At 36.6% G+C, this 26078-nt stretch overlaps 2 protein-coding genes across 3 annotated transcripts; both read right to left on the bottom strand.

Annotated features, from left to right (window-relative positions):
* Positions 1-155: 155 nt before the first annotated feature.
* On the bottom strand, positions 156-16010 carry LOC124532786 (LIM domain kinase 1). Of its 2 annotated transcripts, XM_047107859.1 has the most exons (16): positions 15627-16010; positions 11925-12015; positions 10836-10950; positions 10554-10684; positions 10114-10239; positions 9764-9850; positions 8934-9063; positions 8334-8659; positions 7631-7742; positions 6946-7338; positions 6759-6860; positions 6572-6670; positions 6103-6257; positions 5465-5726; positions 4862-5035; positions 156-4706 (listed from the first exon to the last, which is right to left on the bottom strand). In XM_047107859.1, exons 1-16 carry the CDS (start codon positions 15646-15648, stop codon positions 3582-3584), a joined length of 3450 nt encoding a protein of 1149 aa, XP_046963815.1. In that variant the 5' UTR covers positions 15649-16010; the 3' UTR covers positions 156-3581. The 2 variants fall into 2 exon arrangements, with proteins under 2 accessions (XP_046963815.1, XP_046963816.1); XM_047107860.1 differs by lacking the exon at positions 9764-9850.
* A 126-nt stretch (positions 16011-16136) lies between these two features.
* Positions 16137-20716, bottom strand: LOC124532787 (collagenase-like). Its single transcript, XM_047107861.1, has 8 exons — positions 20628-20716; positions 19892-19946; positions 18825-18987; positions 18176-18345; positions 17735-17836; positions 16931-17073; positions 16703-16817; positions 16137-16590 (listed from the first exon to the last, which is right to left on the bottom strand). Exons 1-8 carry the CDS (start codon positions 20670-20672, stop codon positions 16172-16174), a joined length of 1212 nt encoding a protein of 403 aa, XP_046963817.1. The 5' UTR covers positions 20673-20716; the 3' UTR covers positions 16137-16171.
* Positions 20717-26078: the final 5362 nt, after the last annotated feature.

The following is a 26078-nucleotide window of genomic DNA, read 5'->3' as shown; positions in this document are numbered from 1 at the left end:
TATATTGTTTTTTGGTTTTAAGTAATGTACATTCTCGTCTTTTTCTTTATTCTAATTCACTTCTGTATGCTAAATATATAATGTAACATCATGATTAAAAAGTCCAATATCTAGAATTAACATCGGACCGTAGGAAAAAAAAGAAATAAACCAAGTATTGAATATATTCCTTTATTCTTTGTACTTACAAACAACTAAAGGCGTCTGGAATGCAGGGAGACGGAGATGTCGATGTTACTGCGGTTAATGTGTTAATGTTATCCCAATTAAATTTAATTAATCCCTTTATAAACTATGAGACACCTATAATACTTGTTATTGCGACGTTTTACAAACAAAATGTATCACAGATAAAGTAAACGTGAGCACGAGCTTTTGTCAAGATAATTAATATGCGTTCAGCGCCTTCTTCGGTTTCATCAGAGATTCTTGTTAATTTAAAAATCGAATACACGCTAAACATTACATAAAGCTTGAAAGGCTGTGTTCTTTTTTTATTCTTATTGTAGATCAAGTCAGATCCATATTACTAAACGATAGAGATTTGTAAACATTTCTTAAAAACAAAACATTTTATGACGTAATTACTTTGTTACAAAACTCTCAAATCATCGAATACAATGCAAAAAGAGTCACCTAATCATAATAAGCAATAATATCAACATATAAATCAAATAGTTATTACATAACATTAGTGCACCTAAAGAACATTTAATGTTTATTTCGATTGAGAACTTACGCAAATTATAAAATAAAAATGGCACCCTGTGTCACAGAATAATATCAGCCTTAAAAATACGTATAAAAAACTTAAAACGAATATTCTGTATGTTAATAAATTAATTTTGTTAATTTAAAAGTAACATTTGAATTGCAATAATTAAATTCAAATAGTAGATATATTAAAAAATTCTTAATTATGCATATCATTCGACGTACCGCGTCTTTAGAATAACAAATATGTATACATATATATTTCAATAGTATTTAGAAAAGAAAACTAGCAACCTAATGGTAGCTACCTATGCAATCTCTAATGACATAGTATTACAGAAATCTGTAGTCCTCTACCAATTTTAGAATTATACAATACGGGCATTCTAACTTGACTGGTATTAGGATATGATTCTCCGGGGCATTTGTGATGTATTTTAAACTAACTAGTTCACATCTTAATAGACGCTACTCAGTATTTCGACCATAAGAGAAGAAAAGACAAATAAACAACTTTTGACAGCAAATTGACACAATACCATTGGTCGAGAGCCTGATTAATCTATGATATTCACTATGGATCGGCGAAAAAATGGCGGTTTGAACGTCGACGAAATTGCTATCAGAATTTTGAAGTAAACGTAGAAATAAATAGTTAAGTCTAATAGTGATGTATTATAAATAAAGGTATATTAATCAAGTGTACGTAATGCACAATAAAACTAAGGTTGTTTATCTTTTTCCTTTCTTGCATTGGAACAGGCTACATATACCAAACATCCTCGGTCCCAGTCAACTTAAACTGCACGTAATGTATTTTTATAAAAAGTTTAAATGATAATTAGATTTAAATATATTAATATTCCACTTACGAAAACACCGCAATATCATAAACTCACTCAAATAAGCAAACAAATCTGGTTCGGAATTTCACGATTATAATTAAATGCATTTTTTAGGATATTTTTTATCAAACTTCTGTTTATAGAAAGTAGTCTAGTAGTATAAAATCTATACTTACTATTAAACTTTTTAAATGATTGTTATTTATACAAAAACCATATGCTACTTGGATCATAATATAACATTTGTATATAGGTATAAAAATTTACCCTAAGTCTGTATCAAAATCAACGTTAAAACATTTGAGTTGGCGTGAAAAATTCAGCTATAAAAAGCTATTTATTATTTTAAGTACACTTGGTACGTGTGTAAAATCATATAACTTACTTGGAAACTTCATCGATACAAAATATTACCTAATACATTTTTATTTGCTAGTAACATTTCAATAAAATGAAACAATTTCTGTTCTTTGTAGAAACATAAAAATTATATGAAAAAGAGATACGTCACTAAGCGTTTGGTCAAGGTCAGATTTTGGAAACAGTAACATGGGTTCTATTAACGAGGTCCTAGTACTTTGATTTTATAAAAAAAAACACTCATTAAAAATTTTCGATTAAATTGCTGACATAAGCAGACTACTACGCAGTCTCGTGAAAAGGCGACGCCTACACGTGGGTACGCAACTATCATCGTCATTACAACTGGACTATTTTCAGCGCTATGACGTAATGGACACTTTGAATATATTTACCAGACGAAAACGACTATCTACATTTAACCCCTGTGGCTTTTTATTAATTCCAAATTATAGTTAATCGAATATATTATTGATTAATTAGAGTGCAAACTTCTAGCGATCGACTGGACTGAATTAGCTGAGTATGAAAATATTTTTATCATATCTCACAAAAAATACGAACATACCACTGTTTTTATTGTGACTTACAACCTTTTGTTTATAATTTTCACGCTGAGTACTTAAATTCACTTTAGTATATTACACTATATTTTTGACTATAAAAATCGTATATGAAAATGGTAAAATAATTTGAAACTTTATGAAAACAATGGTAAATAATATCCGAATACATAACTACGATACTTCTCTAAATCTATAAGTACTACGAAATGCGAGAAAATATTTCTTATTCGATTCAATGAGTTAATCTATTTTGGCATCGGTATTGTTGTATAAATAATATAAAATATTAAGCACGACATAAAAATTTTATATAAATTTGAAGATACTATTAAATACGAGATTTGAAAATATGAAATGAAAGATGGCGGATTCGAGATGATTATCATCTAGATTATTCTAAAGCCGGTTATACGGGACTGAAGCGCTAATTTCACTAAATTTTCAACAAAGTGGCTCGGCTTGTTTTTGGTTAACGAGCGAACCGAAGCAATTGTATAAGTACAACAATTCAACGTTTGTATATCTAGTGTTTATACAACTTGGCAAGATTTTACGTAACGATCGAGTCTATACATGAATATTTCGAATATTATATTCTAGCGCTCTCTTGTAACTTTAAAAAAAGTTTTTATATAAATGAAATAGTTTTTCGAAATTTAAAATGCATGTATAGCGCTCCATCGTTAATTTGAATGCTACGATTACCGGTGATCAACTTAAGGTCGTACAATATGTTAAGTTCAGAGGCAAGATGGACATTGTTATGATATTATCAATTAATATATAAAACTGGGATTATCGATAAAGAATATATTATTATAACATCAAGTTAGCCACCGGAATAGCACCGAAAACGATACACATTGCAATAGAGCCTCGTTCGCGCAAGAGACGGTTTTCGAACGAAATTACATAAAAGTAATTATTGCTTTCCTTTATTCAACATCAATATCAAATTTTTCTGTACATTTATATCTTATTAAGCTCTTGCATTTCACGCATTCGATTCCTGCAACATTGCAATACGTTTCGTTCCAAATAAAACTATTTACTAAATAATTCTTTCGAGAGACGATATATCGCCTGTATTCTTAGACTACTCTTTAACCACCTGCCCCAATTCCTTGCTAATCCTTAAATTAGCTAACTTAACGTAGTTACTACGAGATATCCCGATCTCTCGGCGTTTCGGGACGATCTTATCTTTATCTTTTTCAATACTTAACTTATCTTTTTCAATCACGGGCGCCAATAGCGGCACGTTGTTTTGCGAGTTACGATTTAATTGAGTCAATTTTTTTTCAACCGGATTGGCTTTGAGCCTACTCCGACCGGTTTCATTATATTTGTCCTGAGTCTTCGGTTCGTATCTGCGGTCCCGATAGCTGAACCTACCGGTAAAGTCTTGCCTATCAGATTGCATATGTCGTCTAAATATTGGCGTCATGGGTTTGCCCAAACTGGCCAACTTCAGATCACTCTTTAAGACTTCTTGGTTCAGATTTGGATTCTTCTCCTCCTCTGCTGGTCGGACCCTGTGGTTCGTCCTCCCTATACTAGGAGAAATCGGTCGCTGAATGAAAAATTTACTCCTAGACCTCTCGTCTTTGGATTCATCGCACTCCTGCTTCCTGACCACTTCGGCTGTGTTAGGTTTGAACAACCTGCTTAGTTTGGGAGATAATATTTTCTTTCCAAAGAATGTCGTCTTTTCGACGGGTTTGGGGACATCTGAAGTTTTTGAAATATTTTCGACGGCTTTCATCATGAGCGGCGAGTTCGTCAAGTAGTCTATGTTGAACCGCCGGCAATCGTCTCGGTCGACGTTCCTCTCTCCTTCGTGTCTCAGCGTGACATCTGTAACGTCGTAGCTGGCCTTTTTCGACAGAAAGTTTCCTCCTTTTTTGACGATGTCAGCGAAGTTTATCTTGGATTCCGTCGAGTCGACGAAGAAATCGTCTTCAGATGAATCGGAATCATCTCCATCCTCACAGTGACCTGGTATGCTCTGATGCCTACAGAACGGAAAAGACGAGTCGACCTCGTGCTTGGACTTTGTCTCGAGACCCTCGACGGATTGGTTACGGAGGAAGCACGGCAGGTGACCGTCCTCGTGCAACTTTCTCGTCTTGTTGTCGCCGAGCAGGTCGTTGAGGTGCCCGTCGGGACTGCTGCGCTTCAACGGCGGTGGCGGCTCCAGCCATTCTGAGATGTCGTCCACCTGAAATCATTCGATGAGGATTATATGTAGATAGAAATATAAAAAAAATAAAAAATCGAGCAACGATTATATTTAATTTCTTTTTATTTATAAGATTTCAATCACATGTGCATCATTTTGTCCATAAAGTGTTGAAAAATAAGCAGCGGGGCTACCTTGGTGATGTTGATGGAGGTCCCGTGCGCGCGCAGGATGTAGCCGGGCGCCAGCGCGTGCGCGCTGCGCGACAGGCGCGGGGCGGGCGCGCGCGCGGGCGGCAGGTGGCTCGCCGACACGCACTTGCCCAGCGCCTGCCCGCCCGCGCGCGCCAGAGCCGCGTGCGACGACGACTGCAAGCGCCACAGTGAGACACTCCCGTTGCTTTGTCGGGGATCGAACCCTCGAGGGCAAAACTCAACGGGGACCATCGTTACATACATTTAGTTGTGTCGTATACACAGGTCACTATTAATGATGCAATGTGAACATTTCCATATTTGGAACTACTAGTTCGTCAACAGTGCTCATAAATAGATGCCATAGATAAAAAACTGATTTTTTTTATACCGTAAACGAATACAAGAAGGGACAAAGATATTTGTCAAAAATATCAATAGGCTTGCATACATACGTCATAGCAAATCTTTTTATCAATACCCTTACGGACACCTAATTTTTTGTTAATACTTAAACAAAAAAGTTCGCCGCAAATACTATTCCTCCTCGACCGAGTATAGACTCCATCCATGAAACAGTTTCACACGTAATGTCGTTCTGACCTTGACGACGCCCTGCGACCAGTCGCCGCTGGCCTTGCTCGTGTTGCGCCGCAGCCCGCCGCAGCGGCCACACTGCTCGTCGCTGACGTAGAAGATGCCGTTGTCCTCTTGCTGGCAGCACTCCGGCGTGGCGCGGCCGTGCTCGGTGGCGCCGTGCGCGTACTGCAGGATGTCGGCCAGCAGGGTGGGCGGCAGCGGGCCCGGCCGCTGCAGGTGCATCACTAGGGACTCCAGCCAGATCTCGATCACTTCAAACGGTGGCCTGAAATTAAACGAGATCGAACCGCTGTTAGAGCTGTAACCAAAATTCTAATAAACAGATATGTTATAGGGAAGGGATAAGTAAAAGGGATAACTAGATGTTTTAATTATGCGAAACGTATTACTACATAATTGAAAACGACTAAAGGCAAACGTCCCAATTAGGACGTTTTCTAGTCTTCACTTTTTGCGCCTTAATGACATACCTGTTTACTAGAACATCATTGGCTGTAACAGTGTATATCATGTTGTGCCTAACTTAGATGATAGAATGATGATAATTTTGATTCACAGACTATTTTGTAGCAATAATAATTAATAAACTTGCAATCTGATTAATGTTTGATTGATGAAACACGAATCGTTGTTGGCCGTACCTGGCGTCAGGGTCGAGATGGCAGGCGAGGAAGGCGAGGCGGTAGAAGGGCTCGGGACAAGCGGCACAAAAGGCCTCTTGGAAGGCGCGCTCGTTTAAGCCAAAGTCGCTGCGTCGCGGCAGGAAATCCGGATCCGCCGACACACGACCTATGATCTGCGAGAACCACATCAGTGTTGATTTAGACTTTATTTAAGATAAATCTAAAAAAAAAGAAAAAAGTTATAATATAGTCAAATCAATTCTTATATTTCTTACAAATATTAAGCACTTTTCACAAATTCAAAAAACGGGATCTTATGTTCCCTGTGTTCTGGTTTCCTCACCTACCGAACTGCAAAGCATTGCTTTTTGGTGCCTAATGGTTGAGCATACAAAGCCCATCGGTAGTTTTAAGGTGAAAAATCTTTTTTAATAATGTTTCGTTTGTGAAGTCAAATCTATGCGTAACATACATGATTTATAATTACCTCACAGAGTATGATGCCGAAGGAGAATACATCGACTTTCTCATCGTAAACTTTACCGTTCATCATCTCCGGAGCCATCCAGTACGGGTTGCCGACCACCTGCCGACAATGCACATTGCAATGAACATTAATGTAACAAGGTTTACACGTCGAGTGGATGCGTGTGCGGACGCACTCGCCAACTCACCGTGTAGCGCTTGCGGCGCAGGGAAGCGTTCGGCAGCGCGCTGCTGGCGGTGCGCTGCACGATGCGCGCCAGCCCGAAGTCCGCCACCACCACCGTCAGCTCCTTGGGCAAAGAGTCGCGTTAGGCGGCGGGCGCGGGGGGCGGGGCGGGGCGGCGCGGGGGGCGGGGGGGGCCAGTTGGCACGCACCTGTCCCGGGCGCACGAGGCAGTTGTGCGAGTTGAGGTCGCGGTGGATGACGTTGCGGCGGTGCAGGTAGCCCACGCCGGCGGCCACGTCGCGCGCCAGTCGGCCGCGAGCCGCCCAGCCGAGCGCGCGCGCGGCGTCCTGCAGCAGCGCGTGCAGCGTGCCGCCCGCCACGTACTCCGTGACGAGGTGCAGGCGCCGGTCGCGGTACAGCACGCCCACGAAGCGCAGCACGTTGCGGTGCCGCAGCGAGCGCAGCACGGCCACCTCCTTCAGGAAGTTCCGCTGCGCCTCCTCGTCCACCCGGTACAGCTGCTTCAGCACCATCACCTCGCCGGTGGCGCGGTGCGTCACCTTGTACACCTGCCCGAAGAACCCCATGCCGAGGAGTTCGCCCTGTCGAGTTGTTCGAGACGATTCAAAGGTGGACTCTTGTAACCGCTTTTGAATCGCCCATAAGAATTTGTTAAATTAAATGTAAAACGCGTAGTATCGTTCGGAATGTGTTTCCACCGAAAAGAACCGCCACGAAGCTTAGTTGTTTCTCTTTGGCACCAACCAAAAAAGGCAATAATAAGGTTTTACAATATACACACATCTATAATAATACTAAATACTATAATACTACTAATAAATGCCATAATAACAAAGTGCAATGGTAGACTAGACAGTGGCAGTGAGCACTCGCCTGCAGCAGGTCGGAGGCGCGGAACACCTGTCCGGGCGCGGCCTGCGTGCGGAACGAGCGCGCGCGGCTCAGGTCGCCCAACACGCCGTCCACCTCGTCGCCCTCCACGTTGCTGTGACGATACAGATCATATTGTTAAATAGCGATCAACTAATAATATCACAATTTAAATACAAATTTTTTAGTCTTAATTTGAATACAAATTTATAATATCTTCGTATAACAAAATTGTTTTTTTTTTTATGGTATAGCTTGGCAGACGAGCATATAGGCCACCTGATGGTAAGTGGTCACCATCACCCATAGACAATGACGCTGTGAGAAATATTAACTATCCTTACATCGTCGATGTGCCACCAAACTTGGGAACTCAGATGTTACGTCCCTTGTGCCTGTAGTTACACTGGCTCACTCACCCTTCAAACCGAACACAACAATACTGAGTACTGTTTTTTGGCGGTAGAATAACTGATGAGTGGGTGGTACCCAGACGGGCTTGCACAAAGCCCTACCACAAAGTAAAAGAACTAGATTCCATAAAGTAATGACTGGGCATCTAATTTAAATACTACTTTTTTATATTTAGTTAGTGGGATTTAATAATTTACTAAATCTCTTATATTTCCATTTTATAACTTGTTTTGTATGTATTTTAAAGGTTTGTATGACATATACCCCTTTTTACGAACAAAATATTACTTACACATCCAACAATTTCGACATACTACTGCTTCTCTCCTTATCTCCTAGTAGAGGAGAAGATGGGACCTGTCTCTTTTTTATCACTCTCACTTTACCCCCATCCTCCCCCTTTCTTTTAAATAATCTCTCCCTCCGCACTCTAATCTCTTCTTTACTCTTTTCGTCATTGGAATGTTTATTGGGAATGTTTTTCTTTAAGTCTTCTTTAAATATATTTTTTTCGACCGGCGATTTTTTTTCTTGCGTTAACTTAAGTTCTGTTTGTTTTTTGACGTCTATGGAGCCGCGTTTGACATTTATTGTGTCTGGATTGTGCTCGACCGTCAGCTAAAAATATTTGAATACAAAAAGTAGAAAACTGTCATTTGGTTCTATTTAATTTTTTTTTTATAATAATTTCGATAAAAAATTTTATAGGATAGGCAAAGACGCTCTTTATTTAAAAAAGAACGCCTAAGCCTCGTACGTAAGGTCATTGTAATTTTAGAAAACAATTGAAAGCTACAGTACTGGCATCATCATCATGATCAATATTCTAGATACAAAGAGGTATTGAATTAAATGTTATTATTACATGCAGTCACAGTCAACTACAACTGACCTGTATAATTTCAGGCCTGGCTAGAACCCTTTCAATTTCAGATAAAGGTCTGTTCCGGACCGGCGTTCCGTTCACCTCCAAAACTTTGTCCCCAATGTGTAGCGTCAACATGTTGCAGCTTGAATCGATCCTTCATCAATAAAAAAACTTACATTATATCAATGATACATAACACGAATAAAAAATCACAAGTTTTTTAAAATAATAAAGAAAAAAAACGCCTTTACAAATATCACATATAATGTTAAGCTGTTAAACATATATTTTAAGCTTACACAAAAGCTAAATAAACAACCCAGTTAATACGAAATATGTACCGAATATAAAACAACTTTGATAAATATACGAACGCAATAATAAAACATTTATTAGGCGTAGCAAAAAATACCAAACTGAAATGAAAATGCAACCGCTTGTTATATTACTGATGATGTGATTTGTTATTATTGAGGTTACTAAGTAAAATAAAACTGCTAGAAACGTGCTTCATCCTACGACAGGAGAGATCCATGCTAATCTATGAAAAAAGTACTACTGCTGTAAACCAACACTAATTGTTTGGAATTGAGGAGTTATTTTGTTGGGAACACTTTAGAGTGTCATTAAAAAATAAAACTGCAAGTACTGTGCAACAATCAATCAAATCTTGAGAGGTCGGGAGCGTGGGATAAGTCATTACAATTTCAGGTTTGGGAATGATTTGTCCCATATAAATAGGAAGGGTAGGTAACAGCGACATACTCAGAGGAAAAGTTTATCAAGTGTGTATCGACAGTTAATTTAAGGGAGTGGAGCCCGTGCAGTGGTGGGGGGGGGGGTAGCGGGCGCACCTACGACAGGCGAGGTGCAGGCACGCGCGCAGCGCCGCCCGCAGCAGCGCACGCGCCGCGCCGCGCACCTTGTCCGCGCACCGCGAACTGCCCACACACACAACACGTCACAACTCCACCACTTCTAACGCGCTACTACGGAACTACCTACTATCTGCTCGGCTCTTCGGAATCATCGTAGTCTAGCGGAAATAATAAATTAGAATACGAGTCACATGAGGTTTAGTGATTTAAGGAATGAATGAAATAATGTTAGTCGCGTACGATTCACCGACGATTTTGTTAACATATCGTATTATTATGTTTAGTAACGACATGGATGCGTCGAGGTGGGGTCGGGGGCCACTCACTGCGCGACGAGGAAGGCCCCGCAGGCATCGGGCGCGAGGCGCAGCGCGTGCGCGGGCGCGCGCAGCACGCGGATGGTGTGCGCGTCGTGCCGCCCGCGCCGCAGCCACTCCGCGTAGCACGCACCGCTGGGGGCGGGTAGGGGTTACAGTGCTATGAATACAACGTCTCAAGGCGTTCGCTTGCCCATGGGTAATGTATTAATATAATATATGGGTATTTTTTTTAATCACACAATTTAATCATAATATTACAGCTTGCAAGGTACTTAAAACTTTACACGTCGTTGAATGATTTTAGCGCAGAAATTCTTGGTCAAACCTGATATCATGTTTAATCTCTTTACTATTATCGGTAACCGGGGTCTGATGCATCAAATGTTTAAAAATGCATTTGAATCAGTTGGTTTCAATTTTTTATAAAGCTGCGCTTGGACACTCACCAGTAGAGTTCGGAGCGGTCGAGTAGCGCGTAGGGCTCGGTGTCCTCGAGATGAGCCCCGCAGGAAGCACATGCGAAACACTCAGGGTGGAATCGGTGCTCGCCCGCCGCCATCACCGGTCCGGTTATCACCTTCAAATAAAGAGCTTCCGTTATCAGGTATCTGATTACTTTCAGAAATTTATAAACTCAAAATCTGTGCTTAAGTTTATCTAAATGTGTTTTATTATGCAATTAAATAAATAAATAAGAACCTTTTTGTATATGACTGTTAATTATTTACCTGGCTGCATTGTTGACAATTGTCACCATATCTCGACCAATAGTCCGCCTGACAGAACAGCATACCGCTTTTCTCGAAATACCATGTCGTCAACTGGGCGTCACATTCTGAGCATCTAAAAGAGCAATGAGTGATTTTATTTTATACACAAATACACATATTACGTGTTGAAATCTACAACTACGACTTTAGTAATATTATTATTAAGCGGACGGTACCATGCTATTATACGTCACGAGAGCGTATACAAAATATAGTATCATACAAAATTAATGTACCTATTTATAAAAAATAACTATAAAGGCCAAACGCGAGATCATTGGAGGAGGCGCTTAGTTTGGCGCGTTTAAGCAGAATGGTGGGACCGACGTGTAATGAACATAGTATACGTCATACCACCCCCGCTCTCCTCAATCCCCTCTAAGTATTGCTTGTAGCGCCAACAAGCGCGTATTTAGTTTTTTATTATATGTAATTTATTAATGTATAATATTTAATAAATTAATAGGAATATATAATGCTAGTAACAACTAGTAATTTTGTTTGTCCTAATCTCATATTGCGCCAGTGGGCTATGTTAGAATAAGGTAGAGAACGCTCTATGTCGGAAGAATCATTATTAATAATCAGTGTATAGTGTAAATCGTATATGAGCTATACTTAGAACTCAATATTAAGAATTATATATGTCGAGTAACTCAAGGGTTAGAATATTATTTCAATAGATGATTGCGGGGTTCAAACCCCTCTAGTACCACTGGAATTGAGGTTTGATACACATTGCGCACGTAGTATTATTTGACATGTATAGGCTTCCTATCTTTTCTTATAAACATAAACATAAATTAATAAAATTCATTAGTGCTTCCTGGTATTCGAACCCGCAATCTATTTAAAGTGTCCCAAATACTGGACTATCTCATTTCAATATTTTTATCTATACTTATTTATTACAGAACGCCCTATTGTTGAAATAAGGATGAAAAATCCGTAGTGTCTAGCGGCCTCATTTCATCTTTTATATACAACAGACAGCCCACTTCGGCCGAGACACGATATATGGGGCACATTAAGCTGGCGTATTCTTACCGAAAACAGTCTCTGTGCCACTCCTGGCCGAGTGCCGATACGTAGTCTTCATCTCCGATATCGTTCAAACAACATGCACAACTAATGATTTCTGAAATAAAACATAACGTATATTTTTAACAAAAATGAGGATTTTAAACTTTCGTTAAATATAAAGTAGAAATAGTTAAAGTTAAACATCGATTGTTTTTGATAATATATATACATACATATATATATCTACATCTACGTTTAAAAGGCACAGAATTGTTTAACAAATTGTATAAAGAAATATATAAGGTAATAATGTTTGTAAATTCAATTGTAATGACCAAATAACTTTTCAATATTTGCTGAATGACTAATATTCAGATAATCTGTCTATTTAGATTTACATAACTGTCTTACGAGGTTTTTTTTAACTGTGATAGGTAACTGATATATAATAGATTATATATAGCATATCCCCATACTATATTACAAATAAAATAATCTTTCTTACATCCTTGTTTTTTTTTTACTAAAAAAGTTCTTAACTCTCTACTATATTATACTTATAAAACTTTTTGAATTACTCTGTTTATTGATAAAAACCGCATTAAAGTTCGTTGCCAAGTTTAAAAGATCTAAGTGCACAGACGTCGGAAAGCAACTTTGATTTATACAATGTAGAGATGGTCTAGGCTATAAAGTTTTTGAACTGACCGTTTTTATAACTGATACATATATTGTAATGCTGTGTTATACTCTATGTGAATTAAATAATTATAATGCATTTCGTTGGCAGAACGAGATATATGAACATAGTCATATTCTTAAATAAAATCTATGGTTCTTATAATATTATATTCGTTGCAAATTGTGTTTTGTCTGTCGACGAAGCTTTTATTGGAACTTTGGAAGTAAAATTAAAGTGGATATAAGTAGTTACGTGGTATGCGATGTATTCAAAATAACAATGAATTGTTTGTACTGCATAATATAGCAGAGCTATTAGCAAATTGCATGGGATATGGAAATGTATTCTCTAAGATATCTTTATTTATACCCCTTTTAGGGAAACAATTTTTTTTTAGATGAGACTAATGTACTTTCTTCAAAATGCCTTGTTTCTGCAAATAAGTCTTCAAGGAGTTTTGGGTTTCATCACCAAGTATGGAGTGTTATATTAAGGTACATACACTATATTTGAACATTATACACAAGATTATACTTTGATATTTTTTTCTAATAATTACTATATTATAATATGTAGTTTCCAACCCGCTCTAGTTTATAGTGCGTAATGATTAGCACCTTAAGGGGTATTATAACATACTAGTGCATTCAATCGGAGCAGAAAATATAACGCATCGCGGAAAAACAGGTTAAGCTATATATAAGTTATATAACACGTAGCTTTATAGTGTCTTATATTATTTACTAAGTTTTGAAATTATTATAATTAAATTAATTTGTATGAATATTTTTGCAGTAAGAGGAAAAATGTATATATCGCTTATCTGATTCGTGGGGAAAATATGCGACGTGAGTCACATGGGTTTAGAATATTACGTTGATATTGTTGAGTAATATTGTGTGCAACGTAGCACGTAGCACTCAAACTTCTTTAAGATTACTTAATTTTGTCGAATAATATAACATGGCGATTCCACAAGGAAATGCTAGCAGCATTCTTACTATTACATCTATTTATTTTATCTAGTATAAGTTTTAAGACCTCAATAAAATTATTCTTATGAAAATTATTTTCGATTACGAAATAATAAGTCTGTTAATGCGAGACGCAGCGTCATATTATTTTCTGGTGACGTAACTACGAAGTGGCCTACGATATACATATACTAGTTGAAACTGCGGCTTTACCCACGCGAAATTTATAAAACACAAGCTTTCAACCCTAGTATTGAAATATATATATTATAACTCTTTAGGGTGAGATTTCGTAAAACCCATTCTTATCAGATGAGGTGTAGTACACCTTATAAGGAATCTACCTGCCAAATTTCAAGTTTGTAGGTGTTATAGTTTCTGAGAATTCGTTATTAATCAGTGAATGGTATTTCGCATTTATATACATAGATTTCAGCTCAAATACATTTTAGCAGGATTCATAAGTAAAAGCAGAAGTAATAAAATTTCGTAATAATAATGTAAAATATTTGTTTCTCCCTATGAGTTATAGATTTTATCTGAAAACATGAAAACTTCCTCCAGATTGTAAATCTCACCCCAAATAACTATCCCATCGAATCATCATCAATCATACTAAATTATCAAAAAAAAACCTGACTTTTATATATACTTCCTAAATCGTTTTAATCTAGACTAATTGAATCTGAGATATTTGAAAATTCCGTTAAAACGGATGATTAAGCTATCAATTAAAAGAACAGCCAAACATAACATGATATGGATCAAACTAATATTAGACAAGCTCTAAGAAATAGATAAACTACCTAAGGAATAACAGTCCATTTCCCTATAAAGATAAGGTTTTATAAGTTTAGTTCTATATGAAGTGTAATTAATAAAGTACCATTCGCTCACGAGTCATCTACTTTTCCAGAAGAAAGCTTCGAATCAAGATACTATCTATGATTATGGTAACAACACAATTTAGTTTTTAGTTTTTATTTTGATTTATGTTATAAAGTGTTTTAAAATAACAGCATTGATAATATAGCAATTAAGGAAGAAGCTTGTACATGGAGATTTGAAAGTCCACTTGAAAGAAAAATGAGAATTGTTTCAAATGTGATCACATATCGGGGGTAAAATAATTTAATATTGATTCAGATTATTAAACAATCACAATTTACAACAAAGTTACATAATTAGCATATAAGCTAACAAATTATCTTGTCAATAATTTTGAATAATTCTTAGCTCTTAAACTTTTACTGTTTTACTTTAAATCTTTATTTATCGAAAGATTAGTTAAGTGATAGTTTCTTTAAATTTAGATTCTTCTTTCAAATTACAAAAATGTGAAAATTTGTATATCTACCTACTGAAAAATGTTTATAAGTAACACCATAAAATAATATAATTTTGTTAAATAATAAAATAATTATAATTTTGTTAAAAAACTATTTTGTTAACTATATATTTCATTCACTATGGTTATAATAAGAGATTGAGCAAAGAATTTCATTATTAATTTTATTGATGATTTCCATATGAAATATCATAAATGATTTATTTCTTAATTTTTTTTAAGTTCGAATGTTTTTTTTTTTAAGACAGTTAAGGTCATATTATAATTTTACTGAAGTTAATGCATAATATGATATCATTCTTCAATAACAAGAAGTTACTTTTAAAAACAAATAATACTATCAAGTTTAAAAAAAATAAAAGTCTATTTTAATGTTTGCGTATTAACTTTATATCATGTAGAATAATCTAATTGGAATTTTTTGCTATTCAAATAATGCGGAAGTTATTGCTGTTTTTCTTCGTCGTTTAAAATGTGAAGTGGCTGTACATTTTTATTTATTTCTCCCAAGTATAAAATTAAATAAGCTGTATCAAGAAACGTAATTCATGTATTTTAATAAAATGGTCCTAGTGAACGATATTTGTCGCAAACAAAAGATAATTTACACTTGGTAAATCTTGTTTCGCCCACTCACAATATTCAATGACAAGAACACAATAATAAATGTTACACACAATTATTCCCATAAGTAACTTTTTATATTTTTAAATATTACTTACCCCTTGTATTCGGTCCCTCCATTTCATTGCAAAAATGCCTTTTTTCTATCAAAATATAATAAAAATTATTGGAATGTAGTATTCGATAGACATAATCCCTTTGACATGAATGACTAATAAACTCAAAACTGTACACAGACGGAAAAGCAAAAACATAATTTGACGTTTCATAATATTGCTATTGCTCAACTAATGTCACTTTTTGCAGTATTCCACAAATATTTTAGAAGTAAAATATTAAAATCAAGGCGAAAACAATTACATTATTGTATAAATAATGAAATCTAACCAAATGTTTGTTTGTTAATTCACCTATTTAAAGTTGTGAGAAGTAAATATAATAAAACAAGTTTAATTTATAGTTAATTAAAAAAAGATCTAAAATAATTTAATTTATATATTATTATAAAATTTAGCTTTTTTTAAATAATGTATGCTCAAAAGGTCGCGAATCAAAAACAAAAGTTGTAATCCATGAGATTGTATAGGTAAGGTAAATAAAAAATGTAATCCTTGAAATAAATAATCAAAATATGTATCTTTATTTATTCAATCTTTTGTTGTTGCTTCTTTTTTAAGTATTTGCTCAACTTGACCTTTACTTTAACTTTAACTTCCAATCTCTTGAGCAGGTCCTCAAGTTCTGGATCATCGATTTCTTCCGAATCATCTTCGTCAGATTCAGGTTCTTCAGTAGTAGTTGGTTCTTCTGTAGTAGTTAGCATTTCTGTTGTAGTTGGACTTTCTATGGTAGTAGTTTGAGTTGGAGGAGACGTTGAAGTTTGTGGAGGAGCTTCAGTCGTTGGGGTATCTGTAGGTATTGCGGTAGTTGTGGTAGATGTGGTGTCAGGATAGGTGCTAGGAGCTACAGTAGTAACGTCTTCCTCCTCCTCATCGAGGTTATTGAAATCTATACCAGTAATCTGTGTAAACCATGAGTGGAAAGGTCCGGGGCGTATAAAAGCTGAAAGAGGATAAATTAAGGTGAATTTAATAAGATTATTTTAAATGATATTAAATTATATAATTATATTATTAACTGTTCATAGTAATGAGGTTTGTATTGTTTTACTTACCACCAGGCAAACCGGAGTGACATCCGTAAGCGCCACCAGCCACGAATGAACTCACGCCGACAAGGAAAGGTACACCCTCAGGGGACACGTGCACTAGTGGACCGCCGCTGTCACCCTAAATAGTAATACATAATGTTTAGATTTAAAAATAACACCAGAATATATGAAGAACATTAATGTCATGGGCTTTTCTTATTAATGATAATTTATCCAACAATATAACATTACCTGGCAAATAGACTGCGAAGTTACGTTGAAGAAACTCGCACAAATGGTGTTTTCTGTCACAACCCTGGTACCAAAGATAGATGTGCAAGCCGGGTTACTGATAGCGCGAAGATACACCCAACGGAGCTCTTGAGATTGGGCGCCTGGGTGGTATTTAAAAAAAGATTAATCCAATGTACAAAAGTATTTTGGTGAACGGTACGAAATAAATAATGGTTTACACAATGTTTAAGTAGTAAAATTGTATAAGAACCATGAATGTTTTGTAATACAAATGATTACTATAATAAAAGTTTAATAATTGATGTTTCAAGAATCTTCATGATACATAATTTTATCTTAGCGATATTGCAGCCAGTGGCGTAGCTATCGTTGGGCCAGGAGGTGCAATGCACCAGGGCCCCGGAGTTCAGGGGGCCTCTAAACTAAACCTTAAGCTTCTGTAGCTAGAAAAACACGACCCTGCTCACAAGAATTCTTATTTGGTATCTATAATTTTAAAGGGTAATTATTAGTTAATGAGGGGCGAGGGCCCGATTCTTTTTTATGCACCGGGGCCCTTCCTCACCTAGCTACGCCATTGATTGCAGCACAGGTGCTGTTTTATGGCGAGAACAATGGTGATGCCCTGACTGATTTTGGTCACGGTGGATAATCTAAATCTCCACTTACATTGGCTCTACTTATTAAATACTCTATCTGGTATATTGCAGTCCAAAAGTATTTGCACAAACGCAGATGCACCTCTCTTCGCTCACTCTCAACATCCGATGAGACCACAGATTCAACACAACTTGTACTAACCGTTTGTCCAAGTTCGACCAAATCCACTCGCGACAACGATCTCCTCGTCATAGTTCCTGTGAGCGTCTGATTGCGGTTGTATGCGTATTGAACGCAAGTTTGCTACAAAATAATAAAATTGTTAGTAAGTATATTTATACAAAGAGTAAATTCATGGTAGGGTAATCCTAATTGTAATTCGTGCTCAGAGACTAAGAAAACATCATAACAAAACCCGCCTGTATCATATTTTAGTAAGAAATATAAACAATCCCTTACGTACACAATACCCTAATATAAACCTTTGGAAACCTTTACAAGGGCCTTTTTATTAACACTAACTTGCTCTTCCTTTAAAATTTCTTTTTGCAGGCAGGGTGAGCCATTAAGTATTGTTGTTTGAGAGCAAAAACGTCATGAGAAGGTGGTATTTCTAGAAACATGAAATTAATGAATACATACTGCTATATTGCAACGGTCGCTGAAGCTTGACCAGTGCGATGTCATTCGGCTGTACCTCGGTTGGCCTCAACGAATCAAACGAAGGATAGTTGTAGTATTCCGTGGTCTCCAATATCATTTCGGGCCGAGTCATGTGGTACAAGCCAGCCCGCACCAAAATTGTAATTTGGCTAAAAATAGTAACGATCGATTACAATTTTCTGTCGAATTGTTTTAAAAGTATTTCTTTTTAATTAAAATTATAATAAACAATGTATCACTATCAGGTATAAACAATATAATAAATAATAACATTTATTACAGGAGGCACGTTGTGCCTATGGATTTCATATTTTATTGAAAGCTACTTTACAGCCTACTACACTTATAGAATTCCTATCATTTCAAGAAAGAATTGAAGAAGATGATATTAGTTTCCTTACTCCCATCAAAAACTAGTTTATTGTTTACAATTCTATATATATTTAATTGAAATGATTTTAATTAAAACCAGATAGTCCAGTACTAAATGAAGGTCCTAAATTAATGTTTTGTAATCGACTGTTGAAATCATTCGATATATTGTACCAGTTACTAATATATTTTGATGGCTAAAATTTTTGGAATAAGCTTGTAGTTAGTCTCCATTTAAAGTTAATTGAATACTCACCTCGCAGTGCAATGAGCAGATGTAATCAACCATTGTTTATGGACGACACTTCCACCGCAGCCTGCCACCTGTCCCACAATGTTAACCATTCGTAGAGATACTTGGTGAGGGTGCTGGCCCGGTTTCGCCTCCCAACCGGAAACAATACGAGCCTGCCATGCCTCTGTTTGAGAAAGTTAATTTTATTACAATTTATCTATAATATCACAATTCAATATTTATTCCAAATATTATTTTATTTTATATTAATAAAAATACTCCATTATTTTAATTATACAACTTTTTAAATACAATACAATATTATTATGTAAATTTAAATATAATTATGTTTATCAAATTTAGACAATATTATTGTGAATTGTAAAACGAAAAGTTTTAGGGAAATTAACCAGATCTGATAAAACGATATGAAAATCAGATAAAAAAAATTGCTAGATAGAATCAATGACGTGAGTGATATGATTTTTTTAACTGTAAGCTTTTAGATTGTTTGTTGTTTTTAATTCTTTCGGGAGTTTTATTTAAGCAAACATTGCAATTTTGAATTTAATATTTATTGTCTATTTCATTTGAACTTTTGATTAGAAATAATCGCGTATTTTTTATTGAATAGGGATTCTGGTACCGCTCAGTGCCATTTTATCTAGTAGGTAAAATCTTCATGCAAATGTTGTTGCAAAAGTTAACAAACAGCATATTCATTTCAAATATATTTTGAAGTAGGTACCTACAAGTAATATTTATAATGAGAAGATTGATCATTTACTTTATTTTATTTCTAAATTATTATTATTTATTTATTACTTATTCTGCCAAAGTCAAAGGGTATCAAGTAAGTATAAAGTAGTAAAATCTGAATCACAGCGACATGCAGCTTAATGCCAAAAAGCTAAGTATAAATAATAAAACAAGACAAAGACGCTAAAGACTAATTACACGCAGATTTACAACAGAATCTATTGTCACTATTACTTTTCTAATTCATTCTACGCTTTACACTATTTTATGAGGTAATCAATATATAACACATATAAATAACATATATAAACATTGGTACAATACATCACCTTTGTCGTCTATGTTCTCTACATAGTCCACTGGGATGAACTGTGCCGTGTATGCCTATAAATTACACAATAGTTAAGTAAACTATCAAATGATTACGGCTGTAAAACTCAGCTACTTATAGAAAATTTTAAACTAGTTACTAGTTAATATTTACTCTAGTTACGTCAAACACTAAAAGACCAAATAGATAAATATTCATTAGGTCATAAGTACATACATATATTAAGGTTTCAAAAAGTTTATGGAAAAAAACTGTCCATGAAGTGTGTTATTAAATAAAATATATGTTAATTTCTTCTTTGGGTAAATTGCATTACAAAAAAGTGTGAATTTCATCATCAAAATGAAGTTTCATTAGCACACCATTTAAAGCATTTTGATTGTAAACATCTTAATAAATTAATTATAAAGTTATCCTGATAAAAGAATTAACAAATTAAATTATCCTGATAAAATAGATCCTATTTGTAAATATAATGACGCTTTTTAGTGTCCTTTTTATTAATTTTTGTTTTTTCAAAAAATAATAAAAAAGTGTATCGATAAGTAAGATGAATTTATTAATTACAAAATGAGGCGTCATTGAAAATATTTTAAGAAATATTATAAATAGAGAAATCAGCAAAAGGGCTTCGTTATGAATGTTTTAGTCTCAGTCTAAATTTTCTAAGGTTATTTTGGATAAAATACAAAAGTTAATAAAATGAGTTTTAAATAGTAATTATTTTATCTTACCCGTTGGGCCGCAAAAGCAAGTAGAAAGAACGTCGCTAGCCACATCCTTACACTTACTAACAGTGAAAACCCTTTTGTTTTAATAAAAATACCTAAAGATAAGATGAAAGACACCGTTCGAAAAATAAATCTTATTAATTACAATGTTATCTCGAAATCTAACAACGATTAAAATCTCAATTAATAGTAGCTAAATTATCCTCTATTGCACGAATTTCATCGAAATTATCCTTTATCTTAGCCGCGTGTATTTACCTACAACATTTCGATAATCGACAGTTGATTGTGTTCCGATCATGAGGGACCATTCTAACACACAATTTTAACAATATATTATTACACTAGCGGCACGCCCGGACTTCGTTGAGATGAAGTAAAATACTTATTTTTTATGGTAAAAAATATCGCCCTAGAGCAAAATCGCAGTGCCATCACAACGGGGCCAATCCAAACCATCCAGGCAACTCGAATGCTTAAAAAGTTATCATAATCTGTCCGACCGCTTATGAGGAGTTCATTGACATAGAATTAAAGAAATATATATTTGTATATAAAGATTATTACAATGTTAATTAATACGCAATAATATTAGCAAATATAATGTTCAAAACCAAAGAAACTTAAACTCAATCTCAACTCAAAATCCTTTATTCAATATAGAAACACTACACTTACTTATATTTCGGAAAAGAAAACACCCTGACCTAAGAAAAACCGGCGAAAGAAACTCAGCGGGTCTGAGTCTACCCGTGACCACGAACACTGCAAAGTGCTCGAAACGTCGGGATGTTTAAAAATAATTAATATACGCGATTCATCCGTTATAATTAGTTTTATTTAAATGTGTAATAATCGCGAAAATTTAAGACAACGTTATCTTCTTTAGTCTATTTTATTACACACACATTTGAATTTGGAAAGAAATAGCCAGGAGACGATCGTTTCATTGCCGAGATCATAAACTCATTAATTGTATAATAATGTTTGCACACAAGCTTTCCTTAGCATTTTTTTTTATTTGGCAACAGAGACATTTTGGACGCTTTATGGAAAAATGTTGTATAACCGTATACATTGGATATCATATATTGTCATTCGTTACCCCTCAAAGGAGTTACTGACTTTATGCAGTTGAGTAATAGAAGTAACAAGTTTGTGTTTGTTCCAAAAACATACATCAGTCGTTTGTTCCTTAAAAGAAAAAGGAAATCATTAAATCTAGAGTTCCAGCCTTATGCAGACATGAGACGGAGCGTAGAAAAAGATCTTATTAAAAGGATATAGGCAGGGCCGCCGTAAGCGGGGGTGCGACGCATGCACCGCACGAGGGCGGCACGTCCAGGGGGCGGCAAATTGAGCAATTGAGCAAGTCATTATTATAATTCTCACAAATCCTTAAGTAAAATAAATTATTCAAAGCATCGAAAAATATCGCACTCAGTTAAAAGTCCGTCGTCTGTTATCCTATGAAAAACAATACTGTCGAAGTTAGGAGAATCCCCTTTAGCTTCCTTATCAATTGGTAGATTAGGTATCCGTTACTTGTAGTAGGGCGTTGTCGTAGGGCGGCTTGAAGGGTATCACGCCGTAAGTTATATTGGTGGTCGCTCGAAATAGCAGAGCTACGGGCACCGTTAAACTGGGCGCGGAGGGCATACGTTCGCTGTCGCAGGCGCAACGTGCTCAACGCAAACTTAGAGGTAAAACTTAGAGGAAACCTGTGGGCTGCACATCGTCAGTTGAAAAAAGAGTTAGAAAAGGCGTTAAGTAAACAGAGAGCAAAGGGGCGCCCCTCTCGTGGTTTGCGAGGGAAGCTCCGAACATACGGCGCTCCTGTTACGGAATAACTACCGCCAGATCTCCTGCGACTGATCGGGGAGCTATTTCGGGGAAAAAGGGCGGGTCATTCAACCATCGATGCCCTAAAATACCCTGAAGACCCGGACAATGGAGGCGGTTGTCCAAGGGAACGTAGTCCTAACGGTATCACCGGACGTGGCGAACGACTTCAATAGTCTTCCTTCTTCTTTTTTTCTTAATTTAATTTACGGCTTCCACGGGATCACAGGCCCATGCCTTTTTTATATTTTACATTTATACACTTTGACGTTTTATACTTTATAACTTTATATTTTTACTTAACATCAGCAGACATTCGCTAGACTTCAAGCTCGCCGTCTTCCTTTCGAGACCATAGGACCATTTCGATATCACGAGTTGCCTTCCTATCTCAGAAGGCCGTTGGGGCATACCTCCAGGATCAGGTGATCCTTTGGGAGGGGGCGATGGACGACTTGTCCGTCGTTTGAAGTTGGTTTGACTGGCTCCTGCGGGCACCGACCTCGCCCAGGATGGGAGTGTTGTGTCACGGTGACGGGGCGAACCTTTCAGATGACGGCCCTAAAGTCGGAGTGTCGCTCACGGTGGATCGAATCGAGATGCTGGTCTTGATGGTTTCTCTAACTAAAACGGAGGGCCTCCTAATCCACGGTCCTTGCTGAGGTCTCCTCGAGGAGAGTCTACCGCCCTCCAAGAGACGGCAATTAAGGCGCAGACACATATGAAGGATCAGGGCCTCATCCTGGATGGAGCTTCGTGCAACATTTTGTCCAACTCAGCTTAAAGCTCATCAATGCCAACGTAGGAGGACCTCCTAAACCAAACACCTTGCCTGCGTGCGCTCTATGGCATTGTATTTTTTATTCATTGTAAATAAATAAATCTAATCCAATCCAGCCCATTTCCGGTCACTGCTGGATATGTCCAGACCTCTCCAGTTGCACGCCACTGAGATCGTTCTTGGGCTCCTCGCATCCAGCTCCTACCAGCCGTCTTGCGTAAGTCGTCACTCCACCGTGCCCGAGGACGTACTACACTACGTTTGCCGAGACGCGGTCTCCACTCTAGAACACGTTTTCCCCAACGGTTATCGGTTCTGCGGCAGATATGGCCAGCCCACTGCCACTTCAGCTTATTAATCCGGTGGGCTATGTCGATGACTTTGGTTCTCTGGCGGGTCGCCTCATTTCTTCTGATGCGATCCCGCAGAGAAACGCCGAGCATAGCCCTTGTCATAGCACGCTGAGCGACTTTAAACTGGTGGACCGGCCTTGCCGTGAGTTTCCACGTTTCGGCTCCGTATGTCATGACGGGTAGGACGCACTGGTTGAAGACTTTCGTCTTAAGGCACTGTGGGATCGACGATGTAAAGATTCGACGTAATTTTCCAAACGCTGCCCAACCCAGCTAAATTCTTCTATTCACCTCGTCCTCAAGGTTGTTTCTACCTAATCGCAAAGTCTGCCCATGGTAGATATATTTTTGAACAACTTCGAGGACGGTACCGTGTATCGCAATCGGTTCCGGTAGAACATGTTCATTGAACATGACCTTGGTTTTATCCAAGTTCATCCGAAGGCCGGTACGCATAGAAGAATCTAAGTAAGTGAGAGATGAATTCGCCATTGATGTTAATGCCATGTCCTTTCCAGTTCAGCGTCTTGAACATATCCTTCATTGAATTAGTAAACAATTTGGGGGAAATAACTTCCCCTCGTCTCACACCTTGATGCAATGGTATGGGATTTGTTTGCTGATTCTGTACTTGGACGGAAAATACACTTATTTGGTTGGACTCCCTTAATGCTCGTAACAAGGTCGTCTTATCTTACGGGACCGTGGGAACAGTGCTGCTGACCCGCTTCGCCGAAGAAGACCAGTAGAAGAGGTCTTCGCTGGATGTCTTCTCCTCCCGCCATAAGTGTCCCGGGGTTAAGGGTTTCTGTACCCTGAGAACTCCCTAGGAAGTGGAACTCCGCAGAGGTGAGCCTACCGTTAGGACGTCACGGTAGTATGCACAAAAGATTTCGTAACATCCTCCAAAAAGACAGAGTGGGTCGCTAACGTTGGTTTGTTAGCAGGTATACACCCCGCCCCCCACCTCATGTGGAGGAATAGTGGTATGCGTTTTTGCAGCGAAAAAAAGGGCGGCATAATAGGTATTGCACGCGGGTGACAAAACAGCTAGCGGCGGGCCTGGATATAGGTTTATAACTTTGACACACTCCAATGTGTGCAGAGTATGCTTTATATAAAGTTGCAAATAGCTCAGGTTTTCGTTGTTATTAAGTGTCGGCTAGTTCATCCCTAAAAAAAGAAACTAGAAGTTGATTTGGAAACATGAATCAAAGGTGTGTTTGTAAATTTTGATTTTTTCCGATATACTACTAAATTAAATACGTTTATCATTTTTAGCCAATAGCCGTTATTGAGAATTTATATTATTAAATATTGTCTGTTTTTTATTTTTTTTATTTAATTTATTGTTGATGATTGTACTGTAATTTCCTTCTCCTCTAATCCTAATAGTTTTGTCGAAAACACTACGGAATTTGATAAGGTTATCATAAAAGTTAATGTAATACATATGTATATAGTAAAATGCTTTTTATGTACAAGTACCTAATATCTACATCGAAAAGACGCGGAAATTATCAGATTAGATGATGATCAACAAATTAATCCAGCATAGTCATAGTTTAAAACTATATGATTATCACTATTGAGTTCTTAGTCTTCTTTAGTGTCTATTTACATTATGAAATGAGTATTATTATATATTATATTACATAGAACATAGTCAAAATACACTGTACAGACGAGTAAAAGTTGTGTTAATAGCATCTACTGAAACTAAGCATAATTGCCTTTAGAGGTACCTACTGGTGTTATTTAGTTTTTTATATTATTTACTAATTTTTACCTACTACGGAATTTCCCGGCATAAACCCTGCTCTACTATACAAGACAAAGAGACTACTGAACTCTGAGTGCACTAACAGCTTTTAGCTTATTATAACTACAGCATAAGGCATATAACATTAGTAGTTGGCGATGTATTGATGTTTTAAGAAGTGGTTTTAATACTACTTATGTACAATGTAAATGTCTACGGCCTCCTGACCACATTTCTTTATATGGCCTCTACAAAATAATTTGAATAGGACTTGGTTTCTATGAAATCTCAAAACTTTTTACGATGGAAAAACTGCATCGAGAGACTTGGCATTTTTTTACATTTAATGTTTTTGGTGGGATCTCATTTATTTTTTGTAAGTGTATTTCTTTCTTTTTTTTCCTCATAATTTCTTGGACTTCTGCTACTGCTTTGATATGCATTTGCCACCCCATTCTCTAACTCTCTCTCTTTTGTTTCTTCTCTGAGGCTTCGTTACTTCTAAGGTAGACAAGTCTGGGCGATATCTACTTCGGAGTCGATTATATTCAGCCATTGCTGTCTCCTGAGCCCGAGCGCGCGCATGCAATTTTTATCGCTATACAATGGAGTTTTAAATTTATTAATTTAAAGAATTATGAACTTTATGTATTAATTTGTATTAATTATAGTCTATGTATTACATTTATATTATTCTTTTCTATTCTATGTATTTA

This window comes from Vanessa cardui, chromosome 10, assembly GCF_905220365.1.
Source record: "Vanessa cardui chromosome 10, ilVanCard2.1, whole genome shotgun sequence".
Classification (NCBI taxonomy): domain Eukaryota; kingdom Metazoa; phylum Arthropoda; class Insecta; order Lepidoptera; family Nymphalidae; genus Vanessa; species Vanessa cardui.
Note: the sequence above shows the minus strand (reverse complement) of the source record. Positions and strands in the feature narration are given on the sequence as shown.